Here is a 26,349-nt window from a genome sequence, read left to right as displayed (position 1 = left end):
CTTAATAGCTATCGATTCAGACAGCTGTCCCATCGCTAATTAAGATTATTTTTGTACCAATGGCTGTGTGAGGTGAAATTATATTGGAACTGGGCCAAAGTACCAAGTAATAATGCAAGAGTATCCATCTCATTTTAAGTCTTTCTAATATGCCTGCCAAAAGATGGCATTTCCGCAAGTAGAACGAATAGCGGTTGAGGGTCTGTGTAGCGCAGGTGGGCGGGCCAAGTATGCCCCCCCCCCCCCCGAAAATGTTTTATGAGGCTTGCTGGGACGTTCAGAAAATATTAATAAAACGAAAGGTCTTTGTAAATTATTTGCTTTCTCGTACATATTACAGCAAAAATACGTAATAAATAAGTTATACCATCATCCAAGTTCTGCAGTCCGTAGCACACGTATTTATCTTTGGTAAATTTGTTCCAACATATTGGGAATACAAATCAAAGTTTACGATAGGCTTACCGTGTACGAATTAATAGTTAATTGCGCAATTTTATGTATTTTGGTAATCTATAAATTAAATAAAATAAGAATAATTGACTTTTTGTGTTTAAAAATTCTCATTTTTCAGCCTCTCCAGGCAAATTCCTATGTAGTACCTCAAATTACACGACGCTTAAGTCCCCGTCAATTCAAATTCATTATTTGGGCCTATAGGCCTATAGTCTCAGCTACTATATCATCATTAAATAAAACGTAAATAGGCTTAAAAGTAATAAAACAAAATGTCAGTACCTATATCGGATTAATATAGAATGGCTCTCACTCGATAAATTCCCATTGCCACCGTGTTAGTGTTACTGACGACAGAACAATTAAAGCGTGTCGAGATTTGGGAGTTCGAGTGGTTTCGTTTTCGAATCTTGATACGAAGATCGCCGGCCCTGACTTATTTTTCGTGATCTTCGCAAGTCTAACCTATGCAACCGTAAAATCACGAGCCTGCTTTCGTTTGATAAGAAAGTAGGTCAAAGGTAAACTCTGTGATACTAAAACGTGGAACTTGCTCATAACACCAAATTAATCCAGTAGCTCTAGCGTGTGAGTCGATAATCTAAAAGCAATTTCACCCGGAATGTTCAAACAACATTTTATCTCAGGAGTTTGTACATAGAATCACCATATAATCACAAAAACTTGGTTCAGGATCTGGAATTTAGTAGCTAAAACTACTGTCAGAACGTCTGGTGAGCTGCGCACACTCTGGTCCACTTACTGGCATGAAGAAGGATCTAGGAAGATAGTGGCGAAATATTTCCAGACCCATGTTTTAGACTTTATGAAAACTGCAATCAGTCCTTCCAATCTGTGATGAATCATTTTTCGAAGAAAATAGTTTGCATATACACACAGGAAACGAAAACCATGGAAATTTATACAGGTCACCTTGAGTTTTTATTTAAAAAAACTCCATTGAAAAGAATGAAAATGGGTCAGACAGCCTTTATACTTTATTGTAACCAGCACTCTGTATTACGGGTGAATAAAACTAATATGAACCCCTGCAGAAATTTGTTTACACTACACGCGTTGCTGAGGTGTCGGAGAAGTTGCCGCTATCAAAGGCGTTTAATAAGGAAAATAGGTAGACGAATACAGCGAGTTTTCATATTTTCTCTAGGATTCTCAAAACGTTTATCATATTTGTTAATGACTGACAGGTTATTTATAAATTAGCGATTTCTTCAGTTATTTAGCGCCATTAAGAACCGAGAATAGCAATGAATTTTAAAGAAGCGGTTGTGGCCTGTTTGAATAAGTGCACTTGAACAGTTCTCGGTGAAGTGAACAAAACTCAGCAATTCGAACCAAGTACTTCCCTGACACTATACACACGCGTTATCGTTCCGCTAAACGTGTTCTCTGTCCTTGACCTTAAAAAGAAAGACTGGGTGGTCGAACTAAAGCGACACACATAAATAATCGTGATAAAGATAGCGGTAATGATTAAGATGGTCGTTTGAATTGGCAGTCAACAATACGCTCATTTAATGACTTTTATTCCTAACCGTATCTAATCAGGAAATTTAAGAATTATAAGATACACGTGACATGTAGCATGCATAAAAGAATTGAGAAATATTACTGAACTCAATCCACTGAAGGAAAGAAAACATTTGGGACACAGTTGTAACTAAGATGATAATATTAAATAGATCATGGGGATAGGGGGGGGGGGGGTGAAGCTCATCACTCACTCGCCTTTGACTATCCTTGAGGTCTGTGATTATTATACTGTAACACATACTCAGGACACAACAATTCTTGTTAACTGATACAACTTAGCTGTACGTTAAGATTGCTGTGAGCAGCAGCTGTTCAGAACACAGTCACAGAACTGCGATTTCTTTCACGTAATACAACGTCGGAGAAAGACGGGTACGAATAAAGTGTTGATCCAATTATCAGATGATAGGATGAAGAACAGGAGAAGCGTTAGATGAATTTTGCTGTGGGGTCCCTGAGGCGAGTGACCAAAACACTGGGAAATCGGTCACTTCAATACAGCACACCATTTCATTTTATGAGTACAAATGTTTGACAAAACACGTGTTAGTGATGACAGTTACAAAACCCAAGGGGTCGTTTACTGCAACCGTTTTTTTAGTTAACATCGAAGCCGAAATATTCACTTTTTAATATTATTGAAGGTTAGAGCGCGGTCAGTGTGTGCGCATGCGTGCCGGGCACAAAACAGCTGGTGTTGCAGGTTCCTCTCGCGAATCTGCAAGCTTAGTATCTGTTCATACCGCCAAGGAGCGGTGCAGAAGCATGGCTATGTGCTGTGTACACATCTATACGTTGTTGAAAGTCTGAATCGGACACAAAGGCTCCTATTAGCTTATACCAAGAGAACAGTTTCGTCGTAGTACGTCCTGAGAAGGGGTGTACAACCTGACGCTGACTGTGCCACACGTCGATACCTAACAACAAATGCTGTTCAGTTGTGTGTGACAAACGACAAAGGAATCTACCATGAGGTAACAAATATTTTTCTCTCTCACTGACCTATATTTTTATACACAAACATCAACGCATCATATTCTTCATTAATTCTAATTTAAATATATGTATTTTTCATTAGAGTTTGGTGCCAGACATACGAGTATAGAACGATATTTTGGTTTCAATGTGTAATACATTTTCCATAATTCCTTCATTAAATGAAATTGTTTCTCCATTAGTTTAGATTATGACAATAAGGTTTCATTGAAAGTGGTAACTTGCTCGTGTTTAGAAACCAGCGATTATATAAGAAACTTAACGGTTTGATTTTGAAATTAATTGTAAGTTGTTATTGTATTCTCGTCATCATTTCATTTCACAGCACTATGACCATCATAAGCCTTACAAAATACGAATTTAACTTTTTCCACGTGTATTTCTAATCGTTAACTGCGTGAATATTTTATTTCTGGGATCGTATTCATTTTTAAATGTCTTCTTTCCAGTTCCTTCCACAACGTTGTACAAAAATGTTGTTGCTGATAATTTACAAAATTAACTTTATTTTTAAATTCGCTTTATGTATTGTCTGCAAACATAAATTTATACATCTTTTAACTGAAACTGAAAACTATTTGTTTCTTAATTGGTATACTTTATAATTTACTTCCGGTGTCAAATAAATGTGTTCCTCTGTGACAGCCCAGATTTATAGGCACCACTATAAATGAGAATGAATGGTACTTATTTTCTTAATATGGAAGGTATATTTTCTTGCATAACCTCATTAGGAACCAACGTATTCCCTGTTAAATCAAAATACAATTAGAACGAAAGAGTAACGGATATTTTTCCCATGAAAATAATACCACAATTTTATAAAAATATGGCGTTTCCGTTCCGTGCAGATGCTTTTGAGCTTTTAAGCTTGATCATTATATTAACAAAGAATACTCAACAGTCATTAAAAACAAGTAAATAGATACCATAATCTTTCCCAAAACTAGTTCTCATTAAAATTACATCTTTGCCGTCCACTATCGACTCCTATATAGACCCAATTAATTGATAGAAGTTTGTGTACTCTGTTTCACAGAGTTACATCATTAAGGCACGGAGATGTACACTTTACAGATAATATAAGTAAATGTTATAATTAATATTAGGAAGATCAGACTATAAGCCTGTAATTTAGGAATGTGCAAATTCGGCATCGCATTTTGTACGTGGATCACGAAAGTTCCAAATTTATTTTTTAACTAGTAAATGCTTCTGAGTCGAAACAGACCAGCCAATAAGTGACTGGCATAAGACTGGACTACAAGAGTTCAAAGCCCAGAATAAGAAGGAATTTTCTCCTGTCCACCATAACTAAATCGATTTGGGGTATTCTTTAAGACACTATGCGTTTTTGGAACTGACCCTAATTCTCGAGCGGGGGTATGCAAAATATATCCCGACGGCCTATATCAGTTGGTGGAAACTACAATCCGGCCTGCAAATTTTTCAGACATTAATAATTACATTAGAAAATTGCCTGTCAAGAATGGCAAGGAAATCTAAAGTAGTAAAAAACACATTTTTATTGAATAGTCGAACAACGCAACATATAAAGATTTAAATAAGTTCTTATATTTGCTTAATTACGAAACATGCGAAGCATTAACAAGTAAATATCTGTTTTGCTGCGTTGTACAGAAGTATATACACACAGCAGGCCATGGATAAATAAATAGTCTTTTGTTTCAGAACATTTTTTCTACAAAGCGGCATATAAAAGTAAAAATTAAGTAATATTGTGTAACAAAAAATAATATCATTGCATATCCTTGCTTAATTAAAGAATGAAATACGATTTCATGCACTGTAATCTCAAATATGATCTTGTGTCGAAGTTATAATACCTGTGCTGCACTGTAGTCCCTGTACACAGCAGGACTTCCTTAACAGTATTACCATGGCAACAGATATAATTTTACGCCATAAAGCCCAAAATCCATTAATACCAAATGATAACCATACTGAGGCAACGGTTATAGCAATACAAAAGCACAGGTTATCGTATCAGAGTTAATTACAGACAAGATTAGAAAGGTGAATTCTTAGGAGTACAATAAAATACCAAAGACGCTCTAAACGCCACATCACGAGTGGTAATGTCAACAGAGCAACCGAAGTAATAACAAACGCAACTGTGGCATAAGGAACAATTATATCCAAGGTCATTGTAAAAATGTACTTAATGACGCGACAGACATGGGAAGAACACATAATAATGCTATAATTATATCTTTTGATGCACGTCTTGAGAAAGTCCAGTCAGTGTGAACATTGTACCTGAACATTTTTAAGTACAAAAAATTTAAAGATGGAGGCTCTGTAGCCTGCAGTCTCTCGATTTTGACTTCCGACCAGTATAATTTTCCTCGTCTGAAGCTCTACTGCTGACTACTGTGCAAAAAATGTCGATGTGGTAAATTCTTCAAGAAGATGGTGGCCCGTTATTAACAGCAGTCGTGGTGATGATTAACTTTAATGACATTTCCGTCCTGCGCGTCCTGGTCATTACGCTTTAGTGCTTTACAATATCCATGAAAATTGTTCACCCACTCTGTTAACACCTTAAGCTCTCCATGTGATTTTCAACAATTACGTACATAGAACTACAAGGTACACGAAGGTAAGTAAAGAATTTGAAAACGTCAATAGTGGTCAGATTTAACGTCAAAGTTTTGTACAGCCCCCGTGTTTAAAATTATTGGCATATAAGAGAATTTCATACAGAATTTTTAATTGTGTTTATGTTTATGAACTACAACAGCATAAATTCTTTTATACCTAGTTACTACAACCAGTTATTTATGACCATCATACCCAAAGCCAAATATAGTATTTGCGCAAACGTCATTTTACATTCTGAAAAATATGACCGCAACAAGAAATAATATGTTTTAAGAAAAGGCTGTAGTACCAAGCAACATTTCAGAACTATAGATTAAGCGGCGCTACTGTCGCTCCCATATCACGACCGCTATGTTGGTATTATTGATTGTATGAAAATGCCTGTTGCGGCATTTTGTTCTTGAAAATGTGTCAGATTGCTGAGGAGGAGACACAGGCACATGGACATGCTGGTAACCTTATCTTACCTGTCTTTAAAAAGCGTAAGTTAAAGCAGCAGCCATCATTTTGGTCAGATACTCTGCACGGGGCTGAGTAATCCCTTACTACATTTGAGTCTGTTGTCAGCAGATCAAATATGACTCGCAACCAGGACATTCGTGGGCAACCTCTTAGAACGAAGCCAAATATTTGAGGATGAAACTAAAATTGATATCAGGTAAGGTGCAAACATAAACTGTGATGAAGTTAAAGGACTGTACAGAATGCTCCAGAATTATGCGCAATGACTCGATTTGGTGGCAAAAATATTGACCCTTCGGTTCTTTTGCCAGAGAACAAATTAACTTAAATAATTAGCTAGTGACTTAGTTCCACTGAGTTGTATCTTGGATTACTGAACGACGTCTTTTCAATTGCATAAACCACGAAGTTTCGATTGGTAGAATGACTACAAATGATCAATTTTAAATCATATGGAACGGACTAACTGTGTCCTGTTTCAAGGTACTAGCGTTTGTTTGTAGTAACTGAGGATAACGGAGAACCCCGGTCCCCGGACAGAGATTTCCGAAAACATAGCAAGAGCCATGCCAGTTATACGTATACTGAGTTTTCCGGCCATTCAGTCTGCGTCCAAATGCACACCTAATACGAGTAAGCAGAAGGCGTATTTGTATTTTTGAACAACCGTTTGCTTTCGTTCGTCGTCTGCGCTTTGATGTAACCGGGCGCCTCTCTGTCCCACGCTGGTATCTCTCGCCGGAGCTTTTCTTCGTGGACCACAGTCAAATAAATCTCCTTGAATCCTCCCATCCAAGACGAGGCCCTCGCCATCTGGGAATAGAGTATAATGGCGCCAGGTCTGTGACTAGCACTGGACACAACAGTTTTATTAGCAAAACCGTAAAGTTTCTGTTTCTCTCTGCCTTCTAAGTTTTTTTTTATACCAACGGAACGCTACCAAGACCAAGTCAAGTTACACGATGGATACAAATCCTGAAAATGCACTGGATGCGACAAACAGCAAACGAAGATCCTGACTTACGTAAAAAGTCTGTAGTTATTCAGCTGGTGAAAATATGCCTGCTTTTATGAAAACGGAATTCTTGAGTTCAAGAAATTCCGCTGCCGGGTTGCATTCAAAGCCTTTTCAATCCATTACAAGTTTTCACATTCTATTTCTGCAAGATCTGCTTTAATATTGTCACACCTAATCTACATTTCTGTTTCTCAAGTAGTTTATTCAATTCGGATCTTCCGACCAAGCTGTTTATACATTTCTGTTTTCCCCTATGCTTCTTACATAACCCACCTTCCTAAACCTTCATACTTTAATCACCATTACAATGTTAGGTGTAGGGTAGAAATTATTATGTCGTAAATGAGTTATGAAATCTTGATCGCCACTTTCCAAAAGCAACCAACCGGCAATCACTGTCTTAATGGCAACAGATCCCTATATATTGCTTTGCAATTCATTGCGTTACCTATTTTCCAACTGTCTGTTCTGCTGTAACAGAAACCCTGAATTAATTATGCTCTCATAAATTTCTCCGGCTGGTGGCCAATAAGAGCTCAGCAGTTTACTGCTACCTGTTCAGTCCCTATGTATCTTAATGACGGTGGTTTTCCCCAAACTATCTTGAAGGTAATCAAGAAAGTTCTTGTAGTTACGAAGTCGGGAAGTACATATAGTATAGGAGATGCAAGGCTCTCAAGGCGGTGAGTGCGGACACGGCTGTCTTTAGCGTTTTTGCGCCGTGTAATCTGGTAGACGATTACCGACGTTTCAGAGCTGCCTCGATCATCATATTTCCACAAACCCATTTGGATGGTTCCCGACCTATGATCAAGAATCCGGTAGTGATGTGTTATTCTCCCGGTTACGAAATTTTTGAGCCAGGGTAAGAACCCGGAAAAGTTGAATAATAAAAAGCTCTTTTCCATTCTTTGAAACAGTCAGATGAGAAAGCGGAGGTAACCTACTTGAAAATAGTGGAGCTGATTCTTTGTGTGGGTTTTCAGCGAAGTCTAATCGTCATTCTGTACAGGTTCGAGTACGAAAGAAGGGGTGAGAGGGATGATGTATTGGATTATTGACCCGTCCTATAGAGTGCAGTTCTAACAGTGTATGCATCGATGCACTACTTTGCAATTTGTGACTGGATCACAAGATTAATGGCTGGACATGCAGGTCATTTATTGAAACTTAACGTCTGTAACACGTGCGTCAGGCTTGCATGTTAATCAGTAAAAATATCTAACATTTGAGGTCCTCACGGCAGTAAAGATGTCGATGTTGGTTTTATGATTCAGTCCTGAAGGTGGACGATGTATATTCCTCACAAACTTTGGTATCAACCTATAAGTTCACCCGGCATTACAACGCAGACAGCTGATAGTGAGAATAAGAATATCTGAAAACTATTGTGTAATGACATTCTCCAGTTTAAACAATAACAACAACACAAGGCGGCTGTCATCTGAGTTGATCATCACACTGACGATAAAGGCAGTTAGCACCTCTGAAACGTCCAACAAATTCTACCAGAATTTTCGGCGCAACATTCCCTAAGACAATTCATCTTCCTACTTTTCGCCGTGATAACCTGAAATAAATAGATGTCTCCAGTACTGAGTCAAACCGCGTCTCACATGTCTTAAATTTTCAAAAAGGGGAGTGAGAACAGCGCACGTCTACGAGCGTCATTTGTGCCCGCCCCCGGTTGTCTGTCGTTGTCCTACGCTGCACATAGCGAAGATAAAGCCGTTACATCTACAGCTATGCGCCGTAAAGCGAGGCAGCTCATCGCAAATGGGTGTGAGGACTAGCCTGACAGTGCACTCAGCCCGTTACACATTCTGGATTAACAATGCAAAAGGAGGAATCCATGTCCCTGTCAATGCCCAACCGCCTACCTATCTTGCACACTTACATCCCTACCGTACTAGCTATCCATCCATTTAACTATTCAGCCTTCCGTCCAACAATCCATGTGCCTGTGCGTGTGCTATTCCATCCGTTTGTCCACCCACATGCGTCTGTCTACCTACAAACCTCCTTCCTCCGTATCCGTCTTCCTGCCACCTAACCATGCATTTATTTTTATATTATTAAACTATATTCATCTTCACAATTCCCATTTATTTAAGAATTCGCGATATTTTCACTTGAACAGTGTCGACTTTGATGCCGTTATGCTGGACCATGTCTGTTACTGAACAAGTGTGAAACGGAATCAGGACAATTTCTACAAACAGACCGATAACTGTGTTACCCAGTGGCTCTAATCTTTCTTAAATCACAAGCAAAAAGCGAGGATGCAGCGTTTTCATTATTCTACTATCACACCATAGGTGTCGCGGTTTGAATTCTACTTAGCACATGAACGTAGTAGTTCCTGGTAGCATTTCTGTACAGAGGACTTAAAAACTAAGTAATAGGGAACTCTACGCATTTCTGAATTCAAACGGAGGGGGTGCCGTCTGTGACACGCATTGAGATACAAAAATGCATTGGCTGAAATCGGAACACCTCAATGGGAGTTACCATTCGGATATTTGAGTGTAAATGAGAGGATAATATTAAAATGGGCATCAGAAAACTATGGTCAAATGTGAGATTTCATCTTCATATGGCGTAATGGTGTGAACTGGATTAAACTGGCGTGTTCTTGTGAACATGGCTATAAACCTTTGACTTCCACTAAAGCAGGGAATCTTTTGACAAGCTGAGCAGTAGACATACCAGGATTTTTTTTAAAAAAAATGCTCCACATTACGTATTAAACAAGAATGTGAGATAAGAGTTTCTTTCAGAAATTCTTATATATAGATTTGTATATAATTAAACTGAACACGAATTTCAATGGATATTCTGGCGGCGATTATGCATCTTCAACTTCCACAACAGTTGAATGCCAGCTGCTGAATGAAGGTCCTGTATCACAGAATTAGTTAGTTAATTCATCGATCTTGAGCAGAAATGTGAAAAGGTCATGGGTTCACATTCTCTGTGGTACAGTTTTAAATTGAAAATGCTAGTTCTGGAGCAGCAACCTGCCACAAAAAAATCCTCTGACATTAATCTGACATCGACCAGACTAAGCTAAAATAAAACGAAAAATAACGTGGCAGCTTCCTGAGGGAAACGCGTTAATATTTCAGTTAACATTTCTTTTGTGTTAGAGTAGGATTCCAGTTTCGTCGATGGAACACTGAATGTCGATGTTGGAAGTAGGGAGGTTGAGAAGCCGGTTGCATTCCAAAATTACAATCGAGTGAACACACAACAGTATTAGCCTAACACACGATATCGGAAACTAGGATTGTTGTCATGTTTTGTCGCGAGGACGAGAAACACTTTATGGGAATTTAAACTATTTGATGAAGTTCTGACATCAATAAATTAAGCACAAACTTCATGAAATAGTACTTAATTAATAAATTAATCTACTGTGTAGTTGATACTAACTAATTCCACGATAGTCTTCCACAAAAATTGACCAAGAAATTCTTTGGTTTTTATGAAAACCCAAGGTTCATTGTTGTGTACGCAATAGCCCACAACTAGACATTATCTTAAGGCAGTTGAATTCAGTTCATGTACTTCGTACCTTGTTTCCGCAAAGGCCTTGTTACAATTATCCTTCCTCTGTATCAGTCTTCCGAATTCTCTCTTCTGTTGAGATTTTCGGACCAAAATATTGCATATTATTTAATTGTCTCATTCATCTTATTACATCCTCTTTCGCAGATCCAAATATTCTTCTCTTCAGGGTCCTCAGTCAATGTTCTTAATACGGTTTCGTTAACGCAATGATGTTTCTGTCCGTACAATGTTGAGAACAAGAGAATGAGGTCAAGGCAATGCTACAGCAGAAATCTCGACATCAGTTCGACACACCTATAATTTCCGAGAGAGGCCGTTAGAGGTCAAGGTCTTGCCTGGGCTGTTCCGAACCGGTGCAAGGGGGGGGGGGGGGCAGGTGATGTCCTGAAGAACGCCCAGTAAGGCAGTCGCGTTTACCGTTACGTATTCATTCGGTGCGTGATGTGGTTCTAACGCAGGAGTTCACTAGCTGCCCAAGTCACTTCGCAGTTCCAAACGTTTCAAGCAAAACCTATTAGGCATGTGGTATTATGCGCGTGTGTCCATCTAACTGCTCGCCTTTATAATTTAACGAAATGACAGGCGACAGTTGTTCATAAAACAAGAGGACACACCACATTCATGCTACTTAGTTTTCTAAAATCAGTAACAACAGCATGGCGATTTCTGAGGAAAGCGACACAAACATGTTGTACGTAAGATCATCAAGAAATGTTATCAGTTTAAAACTGAAAATGTCTTCAGTTATGTAAAAAAAAAAAAAAAAATACATATCGTGCAAATTTTATAGGATAGAAGGTTGATGGATTGGTTCACGGTCTCGTACAATGGCAGAATCTGATATCAGCCTTGCTGAAACTTTAGGTCCTTCTATCAGTTAGCTGAATTTTACTATATTTTGCACAAAATTTTTTTTACAAACAATTCAACCCGTCAAAACTAGTCCTGCAAGAATTTTAATGGATAACAGAACTTCTTCCGAACATGAAGCTGAAACGATTTCTGTAAACAAAAGACGTATTCCATGTTTCTCTTCTTAACGCTTTACTGTTCCTAGTTTCTGTACTAATGAGAACGCCACATCGTACATACACGGTTCACTGTACTTCTACCAAACATGCCAGTTCAGGACATAGGTACTTCATCAATCAGCACCGTCAATAGAAAATGTTACAGAAATAATCTACCAAGCTCTATAATACAAAAAATAGCGCAGTTAGGAAAGTGGAAATGACGCGACTTGGATTGGCCTGAACGAACGAAATTTCATTTTCGGGAAACACTGGGCCGGATCTGGGGCCCACCCAATTCTCCCATACAGAAAACTTCTAAAGCACCCTCTTAAGTCAACGAAACCTTTGTCGCAGACGGATTTCATGGACTCCCTTTAAATAGGGATTTAGTTTTCATTCAAACTGCATGTAGTCGTGCATTACAAGTGGGCTTCTTCACTTCAAAAAGTGGTTCTTTCATATTCGACTTTCAAATTGTCACGGTTTTCTAGTCTTTTTGTTCCGTGTTAAAAAATATACTGAATACAAATCACGTACCCTCTGTTATGACCCAAGTATCCCTGGGGGTACTTATATGCGGGGTTCAAAACAGCTGTTCTAAAAGAACGCCGTCAGAAGACTTCGCAAGCCTCCAGAACAATTTTTCTTCTTCCATCTTGAGCCCTATCACGGCATCGCCATCGGTTACATTTCTGTGAATTATGAATGAAGACCACATCAGTCAAATGAGAAGTCTGCGTGAATAGAGTTTGAAGACAAACTTGCTGCAACATAATTTCAGTAAAACCTATAAGCGGGAGTTGTTTCTTGTTTCAAAGATCTCAAGACTCCTGTCTGCCGTTGGCGAGAACTGCACCTGGAAGCTACATCATCAAATTATTAATCGCCCCAGAAAGACTAAAGCTGTATCTTGACTGCAAAACAGGGGTGGGCAGAAAACTGAACCGGTAATATTCAGATATTTATAAAATGGCACAGTAGCAATGCTTACTTTTTACAGAACATTTTGAGAAGGTAACAGAATCGAAATAAATAAATAATCAAACAAATAGATTAAATAAGATCCACGTTTTGACTAAAATAATAAAATAGATTCCCCAGTGCACGCGTACAATAAGGAAGTTCAGCGGTTCCAGTCTTAACAACCTAAGGACACCAATCGGAGTTTACGATATCATAACAGAATTAATTATTCTTCTTCAGCCATCACGGATACGATTTAAAATTCTGGAACTCTTAATCCTTTGCATATATCAACGGGGAATCGATTTATACCAAGGCCCCTTTCTACACAAGACAACACTACATCTTGCAAAATGTGGGAATCTGTCCATGGCAGCTTCAACGTTTATACTCATCGCCCAATATTGTTAGGTGATTGAATCAAGAAGAATACAAAGGACGCAACACGCAGCGCATAATTTGAAATAAGAAATTCGTGCAGAATTTCGATTGGCTAAGACGAGGAGATTGTGTGAATGACGTAGCATTAGACTGGATAATAATATTAAAAATATTAGAGGAACAAGGTATGAAAATGTGAACTTATTTGAAATAGCTCAAGTCTGGATCAAATGACAGGCTTTTCTAAAAGCATACGACTTCTTCAAAAGCTTCATACGTTTTCCTTAAAAGCAAGTGATTTCTTGGAAAGCTAGATACGTTTTAACTTTCATTGAAAAATCTGTACCATAAAATCATTTACAGATTTTGTAAAAACACATTTATTTGTGTTAAATAGTGACAAGGCAGACGTAAGATGTTCTGTTTGCACAGAAATGGAAACCAGCCTTTACTGGGCCAAGTGCTCATGATCTACTTGCTCAGCTTAAGGTAAGAATGCTGACGAAGCGTGTCACAGACAAATGGCACGTTCGCTACAACAGTAGAAGGACGTGTCTCAAGATAGAATTACCTTGACAACACTAGGTTGTGTTCACATAACATAAAGAAGGAAATGGTACAGAATTGGACACTTCCTACCTAGATGTTTACAATTCCCGTGTCTAGACGCAGTATTTAACCAATTAACAACCCAAAATAAAATAGCAAACATTTTGCACGGTCGCAATACTATTTAATGTCCCACAGGATATTTATGCTCACAGAATTATCATATAAAGATGGCTGTTTTCTGCGGTGTTGCATCCCATCATCAAAGTGATCTCCCTGATGATGGAGGCAGCAAGGTCCTCTGAAACGTTGGTAAAATTCTACCGGACTCCCCGCAGTGAGAAATAAAATCCCACAAATTTAGTATATGTTTTAGAGCTATATTTTGATATACACCTTAAAATCTCACATTCAGTGTCCCTAGTGTTATTTATTTATTTATTGTTCTGTCTGAGGACAGGTCCATATGAACAGGATCCTTCCATCCTTTTCTCGGACTAGGACCTGTTCATATACGTTCTTGGCAGATGATCCAGAAGTGGTTTGCCATTGCCTTCTTCTGTGTGTGAATGGAGTAATTGTTGGGATGCCACGGAGAAACCGGGGAAGCCCCCTGAGGAAAACTCCGTGTTGCCTAGACCACGGCCTTGCCCAACACAAGTTATAAATTCGGGCACCGCCGGGAATCGAACCCGAGACCCCAGGATTACAAGGCCAGCGTTCTAACCGCTAGACCACCGTGGCTAGTGTTATTATCAAATATTTTAACGGTTACTGTTTTTAAATTGCCAAAGGTAAAAATCTATAAAGAAATGTCGCTGAAGTGGTCTCTACCGGTACGATGACTCTACACTCATGACAAAGAAATAAGGGGAGGCAGAAAAGCGCGGTGTCTTGTTGGAATATCGCCCAGAGAACATTTGGCAATATAAAAAATCAGCAACTGATTCAGCTTAACAAACTACCCAGGCAACGTGCTTAATCTAAATCAGCTCGGTTACCACAGTGGGAAGCGGCTTCCATCTTTAATTTATCTAACCAGTCACCATTACTACAGAAGGAGCTGAAATATAGGCAGTTGAATTAAAATTAAATACAGACTGCGGCTTCAGACATTTGTCATTAGCGCTTATTTATAACATGTTATCTGACAAATTTCTGGTGGTAGAACAGCAGGGACAATGTGAGACGATTTCTGGGCCTTGCACTTCAATGACTATTATCTGTTAAGCTAGCTGCAAGCGGAAAGGATCAACCGCTTACCCAGTCAGCAAGACCGTACACGAAAGTTTGAACGACAATCCAATTCTATAGGAGATATCAAGCAAAGCATATCTTCTCGCGTATAGTAAGCAGCACCGAAGTTAGAAAGACTGCAAAATATTACACACATATTGTTCTGAATGGAGTAGTTTTCCATTTACCTTAGATTGTCGATTAGGTCTGTAATGTATATTTTCATCTGTAAACAATGACGGTATTTTGAAATGATTATGATGGTTTTATTATTAGACAAAAAGAAGTAATAATACCATTGTTGTTTGTAAAATCATCATTAGAACGTGTTGTAAACTACTTTTCATTGATCTAGACTCTGTACAATGTGAGCGAGATTCACTGCAAAGTATCTCCGTGTGCTCTTAGATCCTTCTGGATATCTGCCTTTCGTTCTTCTGAATGACGATGTATCAATTTCAGACGTTATGTAGAACTGAATGACACATTAGAATAACAAAGTGTCATTAATACGTACTCTCATAATTGCTCAAATGGAATTTCAAGCCCTTGTATTCAAGAAGTAGCCGGTTAAAATGCCGAACAGATGGTTGGCTACTTCTATAAGTATCTTCATGGTTTTGATCAGGTAAATGTTATGACACGAACAAGACAGCTCAATTCAAGAGTCCTTTTTTACTTAGCACTTATTAGTTTTACACGTCATATGTAAGTCCTACAGCTGAAACAGTGATGTTAACAAACTCTCTCAACAGTACAACATGAAAGTTCAACACTGTTAATACCAAAGCCAGGTATCTTGATCATCCTCCAGTTCTTTTCTAAGATTATCAAGCACGTGAATTGATTCTTTGTGTTGTTTCTTGCAGTCTTCTGGATACAGTACAATTTCGAAATGGTAAACATTTTCGATGTTTTGAAGAACATTTCTACAACAAGCCGGTTAGGTTTTGTACCCAGAAGGTTCTATAAAAGTCATACCACTTGCATCTCCAAATGTTCTGGTACATCTGCGTCAACCTTTATCTACTTATGAAAGATATTTCGTCCTTCATCAATCATCTCTAGTTAATGATGGATTTTTAATACATTCTCAACCTCCCACATCGTTTATATCCGAAATTTAAGTCCAACAACCAAGGGGAACTAGCATTTAATATACGGATCAAATTTTTCATGCCAAAAAAGGGCAGATTCTGTAAAGAAGCGATCTTTTCCTTCAGGAATAATCATGAAACCCGCTGTGACGGAAGAATATATTTTTAACTTTCTGTTTTTTATCTTGTGCTTTTGTTCTGGATCCAGAAGAAAGAACGCAGTTGGTTTCCAAGGGCCGGGTCTTGGTTTGGAGACGCGATATAAAAACCAATGAGCCGAGACCCTACCTGCAGAGCTGCACGATAATCATCATTCAGCGGGGGTCTAACCCCTGTACACATTCCTCGGCTTCCAGAGAAGAAGCTAAGTTTTCACGAGCAAGAACGCGCCAGGCATAGCACAGATCACGATGAGGATAGCCACACCTTTTCGATTGATTGTGAATGATGAATGAAAGGAAGTGATTACAGTTTATCTCAAAGTACCGTAGGCTTAATGCCCAACAGCAGGATTTGAGGTTTTGAATCATCTGAATGTCCAACAATTTGTTAGAGAGACTGATAAAAACTGAGAAATTGTTCAGATTAGCCGAGAATTGAAAATCACATAACTCGAAGCTTTAGAATTCTCACTCTTCGTCTCCTGTTTTAATGAGCCGAGGAAGCTCGGTCAGTGTAGCGTGTGGCTGCAGAGAGGACGTCTGGAGAGCAATCCCCGACAGTGGCAAAGCATTTTTCTTCTAGCCTCAGTGTCCAGACTGGCTCTGGGGCCCACCCAACCTCCTATCCAATGGGTAACGGGGGTCCTTTCCCCGGGGAAAAAGCGCGGCCGAGGCCGCTCACCCCATCTAGTGCGCGAGGTCAAGAATGACCGGATCTATACCTTCTCTCCCCCTAACCGCCTCAATGGAGTATAGCGGGAAAGTTTTTTTACTTTACTTTACATTACCTATTAGTTTATGGAATTATTACATAATGGTTGTAACATGTGACATACGTGAAGTAAATTTCGGTCGGAAATTCTCATGAAAGGAGATCACATGAGAGATCTACCCTTGAGCAGAACACGAACGCTTCCTTACACATCATATTCAGCTCATAATACACGCGCGTCCTTCCATCCGACGATATATACCAAAAAGCTGACAAACGTCGTCAAACAACCACAGAACCTATCAATGACTCAAACCAAAAACTGTCACGTTTTTGAAAACACCAACTTGAAGACATTTTACTCACACAGTCGGGAATATTTTATTTTTTTCAAAATTCATCCAAATTTGAGACAAACCTGTTTCCAACGCATCAATTGTTTCACGTCTGATCCTACTGAAGCCGTCAACAATAATTGTGACGTAGTGGTTCCCTCCTCCGCCCCGCACTGGACGGCAGTATGGTTGGTGACGAGAGAAGTCAGTCAGTTGGTGTGAGGTTGTGTGCGAGATCAGACGGTCAGAGCAAGTTAACTCTACTCAGTTGGCATCGGCGACTATCAAGGTATGTAGGACAGTAGGACTTCTGCTGATTAGTTTAAGTTACTTGAAGGAAAGCAGGCGCAATGGGGAAGCGACAAGAGCGAAAATTCGTAAATTATACGGATCGTATTTCTTTGTCCTTAAATGGCTCAAGATTAAAAGGACATGAAACAACTGGAGAAAATTACATAAAGAGTGAAATAAGGATGATATGATGTGCTGGATATGGGGATATAAGAAAAACATACTTTTGTTCTGGAAAGACTAGTGCAAACAACATTTGTGAGGCAAAGACGTGGATGGGAGAATAAATTAAAATAAATCTTAGTGAATTAATGTGTGGATCGGCTTCAAGTTGGTCAAAATAAGACCCAATGGCGGAATTCTCGTATCTCGAGTTTACAGAATTGCACTGCTTTTTAAAAATAATCTGATTGCGTTACAAAATGCATTTAAGGAATGTTTGGATTTTCAAAACCCATTCAAAATTCGACTAATAAAGGCGACGAATCTTTGTGTTTTACGACGATGAAGTTTTATCTAAGAAAGAATTAACTTGTGATAATTCATATATTATTTGACTATTGCTTCATTTTAAGAAATCTTACAACACGAATGAGTGGAAAAGATTAGTAAGAATGGCGAGTGAACAGATGTGGAAGAAGGAAGATTTAAAAATTCTAAAGTATCATTCCAGCATTCGTCTGAAGAGCCTGAGAAAGACGGCGAAAATTCTGCCTAGTTAGCGTGAAGTCCGGTTTATGTTTGAAGCTGGTACATCCTGAATACAAGTATGGAACTTCTATACCAGCTTCCGTAAATAGAATTAATTCTATTATATAAGCTAATATTCGCTCAGCTGTTTAATCCTTTGTCTTATATGAAACCTGAATGTACGTATCGTGTTCACAAACGTCCACCGCTAGACCCTAACCTGAGGAAGATGAGTTCAGTCCACATCTTCCAATCCTACCTTTAATATTATCTTCCCATTTAGGCCTGGGTCTCACATGAAATTACTTTCCTTCTAATTTTCAGACTAAAATATTCTCATTTATCATCTCTCCATCTGTCCTGTCCATTCTTCGTTTGACGAAGGGTACAAATGACGAAGCTCCTCATTATGCATTTTCTCTAGAGTCCTATTAATCCTGTTAGGCTCAAATATTCTGCTCAGGAACGACTGCTTTACTGTGACGCTTAAAATTATATCTTCCATGGCTGTGAAAGAATCTCAACTGTCAGCAGGAGATACGGTTACTTGCTTCGAAGCATGACAATAGTTCGGCTGCGAAATTGTCACTGAAAACACCAGACAATGGACTAGACAGACACACACGACAGAAACCTCAGAAAGCGCGCTGTGTGGATTTAGGTCTTTATACAGGTTTCTACAGATGCTATCTATGATACAGTGCGTCCCACTTATAAACGCAGCCCAACAACAATCACGTACTACGGTGCAAAAATTAAATCAAAAGTAGGTCCACGCCCGTCTAACAGACTCTCCCAACCTCCTCCCCCGGGACACTCGAGTAAAGTCACCCTTGTTGCTAGGCCGCTGCTTACACCAGTTTCACAAAATCTGTGCAGGCGCGAACATGGTGCATCCCCGAGAAAAACGTGTGTTCATTCTCGGCCATTACTTCGCATCGAATCCGTTTGCTGTTCTGTGTGAAGCATTCAGCAATGCTCATCCTGACAAGGAAGTACCGAGAAATATAAGACACCGACTTGTAACAATATCCGTAGGTAAAATAAGAAGTTACTTAACACTAATTGGGACGTGAAGAATATTTTCCTCAGTCACACAAAGAGGCAGCAAGCAGGAAGGAATCTGTTCAGGCAGCGAGATTCTCTCGGGTACGCAAAGGTCAGGGTTAATTAATCTCCTGGATCTCACCGTCACTACGTAGCCAATTGACAAATGATTGTGAAACACGAAAAAGTTCCTCTCCAGCCAAGGCCACCATTTCCAGCCAGATTGTAAGCGTCCACTGTAAACATTTTAACAGAAGGATAAGGGCGCACGAACAGTGAGTGATCAACCCAGCAACGGTAATAATCTTACCGTGTATTCCGGAATAACCTGGTGAGATTTCAGGGTTTCGCGGCGACGAGTACAAAGACAACTGTTTTCCGGGATGCTGCGGTCAATTTCTACCAGATTACACGTCGCCATATCCCAGAAGACAGTAATCTATAGAATAAATGGGTTCGAATCTCCTGAACAATACTTTGAAATATCCACGACCATGGTTTCTTTCTCGCCAGGCAGTGGGTCTTAGTTCGCACTCAGCACTGCACATTTTCTGTTCTTGACAGCGGTTTTGAATGTCCATATAATTAATAGAGAATGTTGCTAAACTGATGTGTTAAAATTAAAGGCGATCGCATGATTACAGCTGTTCATTTTTTTATAATTAATTTCAAATATCTATGCCGTGACCTCTGCAACAGGAAGATACTACCCACAAAACACTGTCCCCGGCTAAAAGGAAGGGACTGTGGGTTGTCAGTTGTAAGTAAATTCATATGTTCAAAAACGGTTAAGGTAAAGTCGCTCCTGGTGCTTAACTAAACACCGCGTCGTGCCGACGTAAAGGAGTGTGGAAGCATAGCTCCACGTATTCTTAACTTCGACATTAAGTTTTGGTAAGACGTTGGCTTAACGCTCCGGCCGCTTTTCCCCCCGTGGAAAGAACCCCGGTACCAACTGAATAAGAAGGTTGCCCCGAAGTCGGATTGGACGTTGTGGCGAAGAGAAAGAGTCCTGTCCTGCCGCGAATCGAGCCAAAACGAAAGTGACATTCAACTCTGAAAACAAAAATGTTTTTAGAACCGCTATAATGAGTATACAGGTGGGGATGAATCTTCGATGGGGATTCAAGAAAGGCGAAACGCCGTTATTTAAAGGTGACCGAAGTTTCGTGTTCTCCATTCTGATGACATTGATCGGAGTCATTAATACTGAGGTTAAAAACTACTGATGTCATGGAAGATACGTGCTGGTTGAATAAAAAAGTATGACAGTGGTGCAAAGTCATCAGAGATAAAAATTTTCCTTTATCAGCCACCGTACTAAATATTTAGTCCATTATTTGTCACCGCAGCGAACTGTCATTTAGTCAAGCTGTGTGCGTTGTTTTCTGTTTCTGGAAGACCAGCCAACCGCAGCGAATCCTTTCTTTTCTTTTCTCAGTACCTTCCGGCAAGTAGATTTAGAGCTATTCTTGTAAGAGTCCGATATCTCTGAAACAGCGGAAGCCCAACATACGCGTAGGCCTATAACAACATACATTCAGCGACATTTGTCTGTTATTTGTGCCTTATCCAAGTGAAGTACACGAAGCACATTGTTCATTTAAACAAAGGAACTAGGAATATTAAAGTCACTCCATTATGTATTCTAATACCGCAAGTACTACATTGTTCTATGATTAAGCAGTGTTAAAAATGTGTTACAGAAAGAGAACAGTATTGTGGGAATATCAGCAGCGAAGTCTTAAATACACGAAGTCCATCAGCAGCAGTGGGCGGAATGTCTATTATTAATTTAGCACTGCATTCTTGTCTCTTGGCACTGTAATATATATAAAGGGCCCTATTTATTTTATAACACCCAGTCTGTGTGTCATGATGAGTGACGATTGTAATTGACTAAAATCCACCAAAACTGAATTCAATAGACAACACGTAGTGTGACCCTCCAACACCAAATTTAATCGAAATCCGTATAATGGTTTAAGAGTTGGAACATGTGACCAGACATGATGTCACGTTACGTACTCGGTAATAAGATGTATTTTAATATTAATCTGCAATTTCGTCTTTCAATACTTCTGTTTACAAGATGTTTCTCCACTAGCCGTAAGCATATATTTCTTTCAACCAAGCTGCGTGTCTAGAACACTAAACATTTATACTAGTACAATTTGAAAAAAAGAACATGGGTATCTATGAATGAAAATTGGTCCAAATGCCCAAGAGCTACCCCATGAATGTGTATAAATAAGATACGCAGAAGTCTGTATGCATGCACGAGCATGAAGCTAATGCTTTACTCCTGCGGAAAACCAATCTGGACGTGGTATTGAATGAAGAGAACGTCGTGTTCCTTCGCCGAACAAATCGTCTATCACCCAGTCCATAGTCAGTCACTTCATCGACCGAGCTGCCCTAGTCATGGAAATCCGTTCTTGAGTTAATTTCTGTTTCCCCTTTGACATTCAGAATTTTGTACGGGTCATTTGTTGTGTCTATGTAATGACTGTTCGCTCCCAGCTGCCACTGATTTCTGCCTTACCTCTGAATTAAATGCATGACATTAGCCGAAGCAGACATGCGACTGAAGGTGTCTGTTAAAAACATGAGTGACGTCTAAATCAATGACTACACTGTATCGAATATACGCACATTGAAGATGAAGTCGATATTCGCCAGATGGCAGATCCGGCACTCAAAAGGGTGACAGAAAACGCGGTGAATTCTAAAATATGCACCTTTTTAGAATTTGCAGTCAGAACATTTAATAGTTCATAATGCCAACTATTTTTCAATAAAACAAAGACAGGGATGGCAAGGGTAAAATGAGTCTCTTGAAGCATCTACTTGAATAGCAAACTTACTCTTCCTTGGTACACACCATTTTTATAAACGAGATTCCGGAGCAGAACCACAGTGGTATAAAATTACATATTTTAGTGGAGGACTGTCAGTACCTAGCTAATTCTAGTTGGCAAGACTTATCACTTCCATATTTAACTTAGTTTGAAATTATCTTTGTGCGTTCTTTAGTTAAGTAACGGAAGGTTGATTGATTATTTAGTTACTTACTTGATTCTTCAGTCATTAAATTCAAACTTTCTATCTTGTTTTTATTAACAATTAATTTTTCAATAATAAATATTATAGATAGTTTTCGTTGACGGGTGATTAACCAATCGAAAAGGCTCTATCTGCACTGGACAATATAAAACACTAGACGCGGACATACATTAGTGCCTACAGCGACATAAAACCCACAATTCCAGTGTTCACGTGGTCCAAGACCGCTCGGCCACTGTAATAAACACAATTATTTAATTTGTAAGTTAATTTGTCGGAGAATTAATTATCTTCAATAAGTGAGAAGACATTCGAAAAATTTCACTTCTGATCTCCAATGTGTACAGCACATCCCAATATTATCACGGACTGGGAGTGATATGCGGGCCAGAAGCTGGGAAAAGCTAATACAAAGGACAGTTTACGTTGATCAAACTTGTCATTTTTACTGTCGTTCAATAACTTTGACACAAGAACAATGGACGTTTTCGTGCTAGCCATAGAAATTCTTTTGAGAGCGAATGCCATTGCACGGGCAGTTGTCCACTGTGAGAGAGAATTTAGGTCAGGATTGGTTGGAAGATCCAACGGTACTAGCGGCGTCAACATCACGCCCTTCGGAGTTAGTGTGTTCTGAGGTCCGAGGTAAACCGTGCCACAGACGAGCTAGACTACAGGAAATAGTCCTTGGAAAATACACCCACTGCCAATATCTTTAACAAAGTCGAGTAGCGCATTATATTAAATAGAAATTATAATTGCATTACATTACCATATACTAAACTCCTGGAAGTTTTAGCCCAACAAACTATTAACATCATGAAGATTTCTGTCTTCTGGGTTGTTACGTTGTGTAGTCTGGTCGATGTTAATCATCATTGCCCTGATGACAGAGGCAGTATGACCTCTGAAACGTTGATTAACATCGACCAGACTACACAGCGCAACAACCCAGAAGACGGAAATCTTCATACTCACCGCTGTGAAAACCTCAAATCTTACATATTAACATCATGATGAAAGACTCTCGGGTTACAAGCAGCGTCAGGTGGCTGAATGGTGTATAAACCATTTCTTCTGCCCAACATTTCGAGAACAATCTCCGCTCTCATCCTCAGGGCTGCTGCGTAACAAATCCGATTCTTTGTTTCGCGCTCGCTGATGGGATGATCATAATCCCGTGTGGATTAGGTGCTTAGTGACCCAGTTAAAATTTTCGGGTATCTTATTCAGTGTCAGTATAGTTTTTGAAAGTACGTAATTTTTTACCCTTTACTAATATTATTAGCTTCATAAACAAAGGGTGAGACAGGCTAGACGTGTAGCATGGAAGAAGAAACAAGAAATGCATACAAAATTCGGTTACGAAACTTCAAGGGAAGACACTACTTGAGAGAAGCAAATGTAGATGGGGGATTATATTAAATTAGATTTTTAAGGAATAGTATGTGGTGGCATGTAAATGAATGTTGAGATTGTGTGAACTCGGTAATGAACCTTCAGGTTCCATAAAGCAGGACATTTCTTGATTAGCTGGGTAATTATCGACTTTTCAAATACTGCCTGATTCCATTGAAGTCCAATGTGAGGATTACTGTGGAAGATGGATTTGAAACTATGTGGGTGGAAAAGGCAGTGACCTATTTTAAAGTACTGTCTCAGCATTTGCCTAGAGAGGCGAAGAAATTCCATTGAAAACATCAGCCACAATAGTCAGCTGCTGAGCCGATTACTCAACTCGGGACTTCCGAAACACGAGTTGGCGTTCGATGAATGTTTCAAGGAACTGAACAGTTTGCTATTTAGACAGTTTCAAACGACAGTAAGATTACAGTGAGCTTTATTATCGAGAGCTCTCATTTACACCTACGACAACTCCATCGCAACGTAACTTTCTGATCTCTGCCGGAACGGTTTAATTTGGAAAGACATGAACAAGAACCGATTTTTGTGTGTGAAAATGACAGAAAAATGCAACTGACAGCTAACATTCCCGTGACGTTATACTGACCATAAAGTCTATAAAATGCTTCCGGGAAACATCCTAGAAGGTATTCAATTAATGGACAAAAATAAACGTTAGATTTTAAGCAAGCCAAGGGGCCTTCCCATGTTTGTAAACTACACTCTTATACCGTTTCAAAACCGGTTTCAGGTATTACGGGTACGATGAAGGCGGTGGAGCCACTATGTCATGGGATAATTACAAGCTCTGAAATCGAGACCTGCCAGATACTTCCAACATTCCTGTGTTTACTCCCTGCCTAACAGATATTCGTATTATTTTCGTACATGATCAGTTTCCTCGTAACCAGTAACTTGTTTGTTTATTTATTATGCTTTAATTAAACTGGATGCAAGACTGAACCCCAGATGTGTTCTTAAGACTGAGTATTGGGGCAGAGAGTATTCAAGGTTTTCGTAAACACATGGAAGCTCCAGTTTACCATTCATTTCTTCATACTTGAATTTTTGACATGCCTCCAAGAGAAATAAAATCCTGACTGGTAGACGGTCTTAACAAATTACTGAATAGATATAATCAGCCTCAATTACCTTAATTAATAGTGATTTTGATTGATTCTTTTCATATTTTCAAATATAGCTTTTGTGCGCTCTAGCGCGTATCGTTACTCATTTTACCTGTCCAAGGCATACATTACTGGTCCTTCATGTTGTGCTTTGTAGTTGTCTAATGTACCGCCACCATACCAAAGAAGTGCGACATTTTCAGAATGTGTTTGACTAAAGCTACTTCTTCGTTATTGGTAATATATATGTTATATATAAAACGCATATTTGAGTAAAGATACTCGTGCTGAGCAAAATAACACAGCGTGCTTTCGTGACACATTAATGTGCATTCGAACGTCACTCTTATCACTCAGAAAGCGATTAGTTGTGGATGAGATTTCTCTCTAAAGTGGTGAAAGCCTTTGCAACTAGTCATTTTGTAATTTCTAAATACTTATTATACAATTAGCTTAGTTATATGATGTGGGGCTTAATTACGTACACTTAGGATAATTATGGATGAGAAGTTACAGCCTGTATATTATTTTATTTATTTATTTAGTGTTCTGTCTGACGACAGGTCCATATGAACAGGATCCTTCCATCCTTTTCTCGGACTGGGACCTGTTCATATACGTTCTTGGCAGATGATCCAGAAGTGGTTTGCCATTGCCTTCTTCTGTGTGTGAATGGAGTAATTGTTGGGATGCCACGGAGGAAAACTCCGTGTTGCCTAGACCACGGCCTTGCCCAACACAAGTTAAAAATTCGGGCACCGCCGGGAATCGAACCCGAGACCCCAGGATTACATGGCCAGCGTTCTAACCGCTAGACCACCGTGGCGGTACTGTATATTATACATCAACCTAAACACGTACGTACGTACGTGGATGAACTACACCATAAGAGAAACATATCTTATAGAAATTCAGAAGCAGCAAGTAGAACCCTGGATGAAATTACTTTAAGGTTGATTACTACCGAAATTGTTTCGTCTGAATGTTATGTTCGTGCTCTAATTGGGTCCATGCTGGGAGGAACGAAATGCGGGCTCAAAACTCAGGATTCTTAATATCATACTGAAGATACCAGGTCTTGATGAAGTCCTCTCGAAAATCAAAGTAATAATTAGTATTTTATGTGCGTAACGCTTATGTTTTACACAGCAAGAATACGTCTACAGTTTTTTTGCAAATAAAATTGTTTATCTGTAGTCAAATTCAAAAACCGAACCTCGAGAAATAAGATTACCAATGAATAACAAACCACCTCGCTAATGCAGCTCAAATAATACAATAAAAAATGAATGACAGGACGGGCGGTTACATTTTGCCCTTTAACAGAAGGTTACTGGATTGTGTATGCAATTACACATTTCTCTTTTGAACATCACAATTTACTTATTTAGGATCCATATTTAGTACGAGTTTAGCACAGAAATTTTTAAAGGTATATTTTAATAATATACAACCGCACAATTAAATGGGTATTTGTGCATACACAACATACCCATTTTCCGTCAGAATACATTCACTATCAGTATCAAGACATCTGATTGTGATATTCGCATTAACGCTACCACCCTACCCTCCTGACTTGTCTGTCTGGAA

The 26,349-nt window shown here is 39.1% G+C and overlaps 2 protein-coding genes across 7 annotated transcripts in view; one reads left to right on the top strand and one right to left on the bottom strand.

The window, feature by feature from the left end:
* The window catches only part of LOC110840644 (tRNA (uracil-5-)-methyltransferase homolog B), a 120,768-nt gene that overhangs the window by 66,718 nt on the left and 27,701 nt on the right, over positions 1-26,349 (bottom strand). The window lies entirely within an intron of this gene.
* Positions 2,743-26,349, top strand: part of LOC110831202 (carboxypeptidase D) — a 69,252-nt gene continuing 45,645 nt past the window's right edge. For 4 of the 5 annotated variants that reach the window (XM_087349219.1, XM_087349217.1, XM_087349218.1 and 1 more), the window contains exon 1: positions 17,283-17,420. In XM_087349219.1, coding sequence (XP_087205345.1) covers positions 17,317-17,420 — 104 coding nt within the window. In that variant the 5' untranslated portion in view covers positions 17,283-17,316. Of the gene's footprint in view, positions 2,985-17,282; positions 17,421-26,349 lie in introns of those variants that run through there. The other variant, XM_087349222.1, reaches the window with a different exon arrangement.

This window comes from Zootermopsis nevadensis, unplaced genomic scaffold (assembly GCF_977971745.1).
Source record: "Zootermopsis nevadensis isolate Lab colony 2312 unplaced genomic scaffold, Znev_1.0 Znev_ptg000015l, whole genome shotgun sequence".
NCBI lineage: Eukaryota > Metazoa > Arthropoda > Insecta > Blattodea > Termopsidae > Zootermopsis > Zootermopsis nevadensis.
Note: the sequence above shows the minus strand (reverse complement) of the source record. Positions and strands in the feature narration are given on the sequence as shown.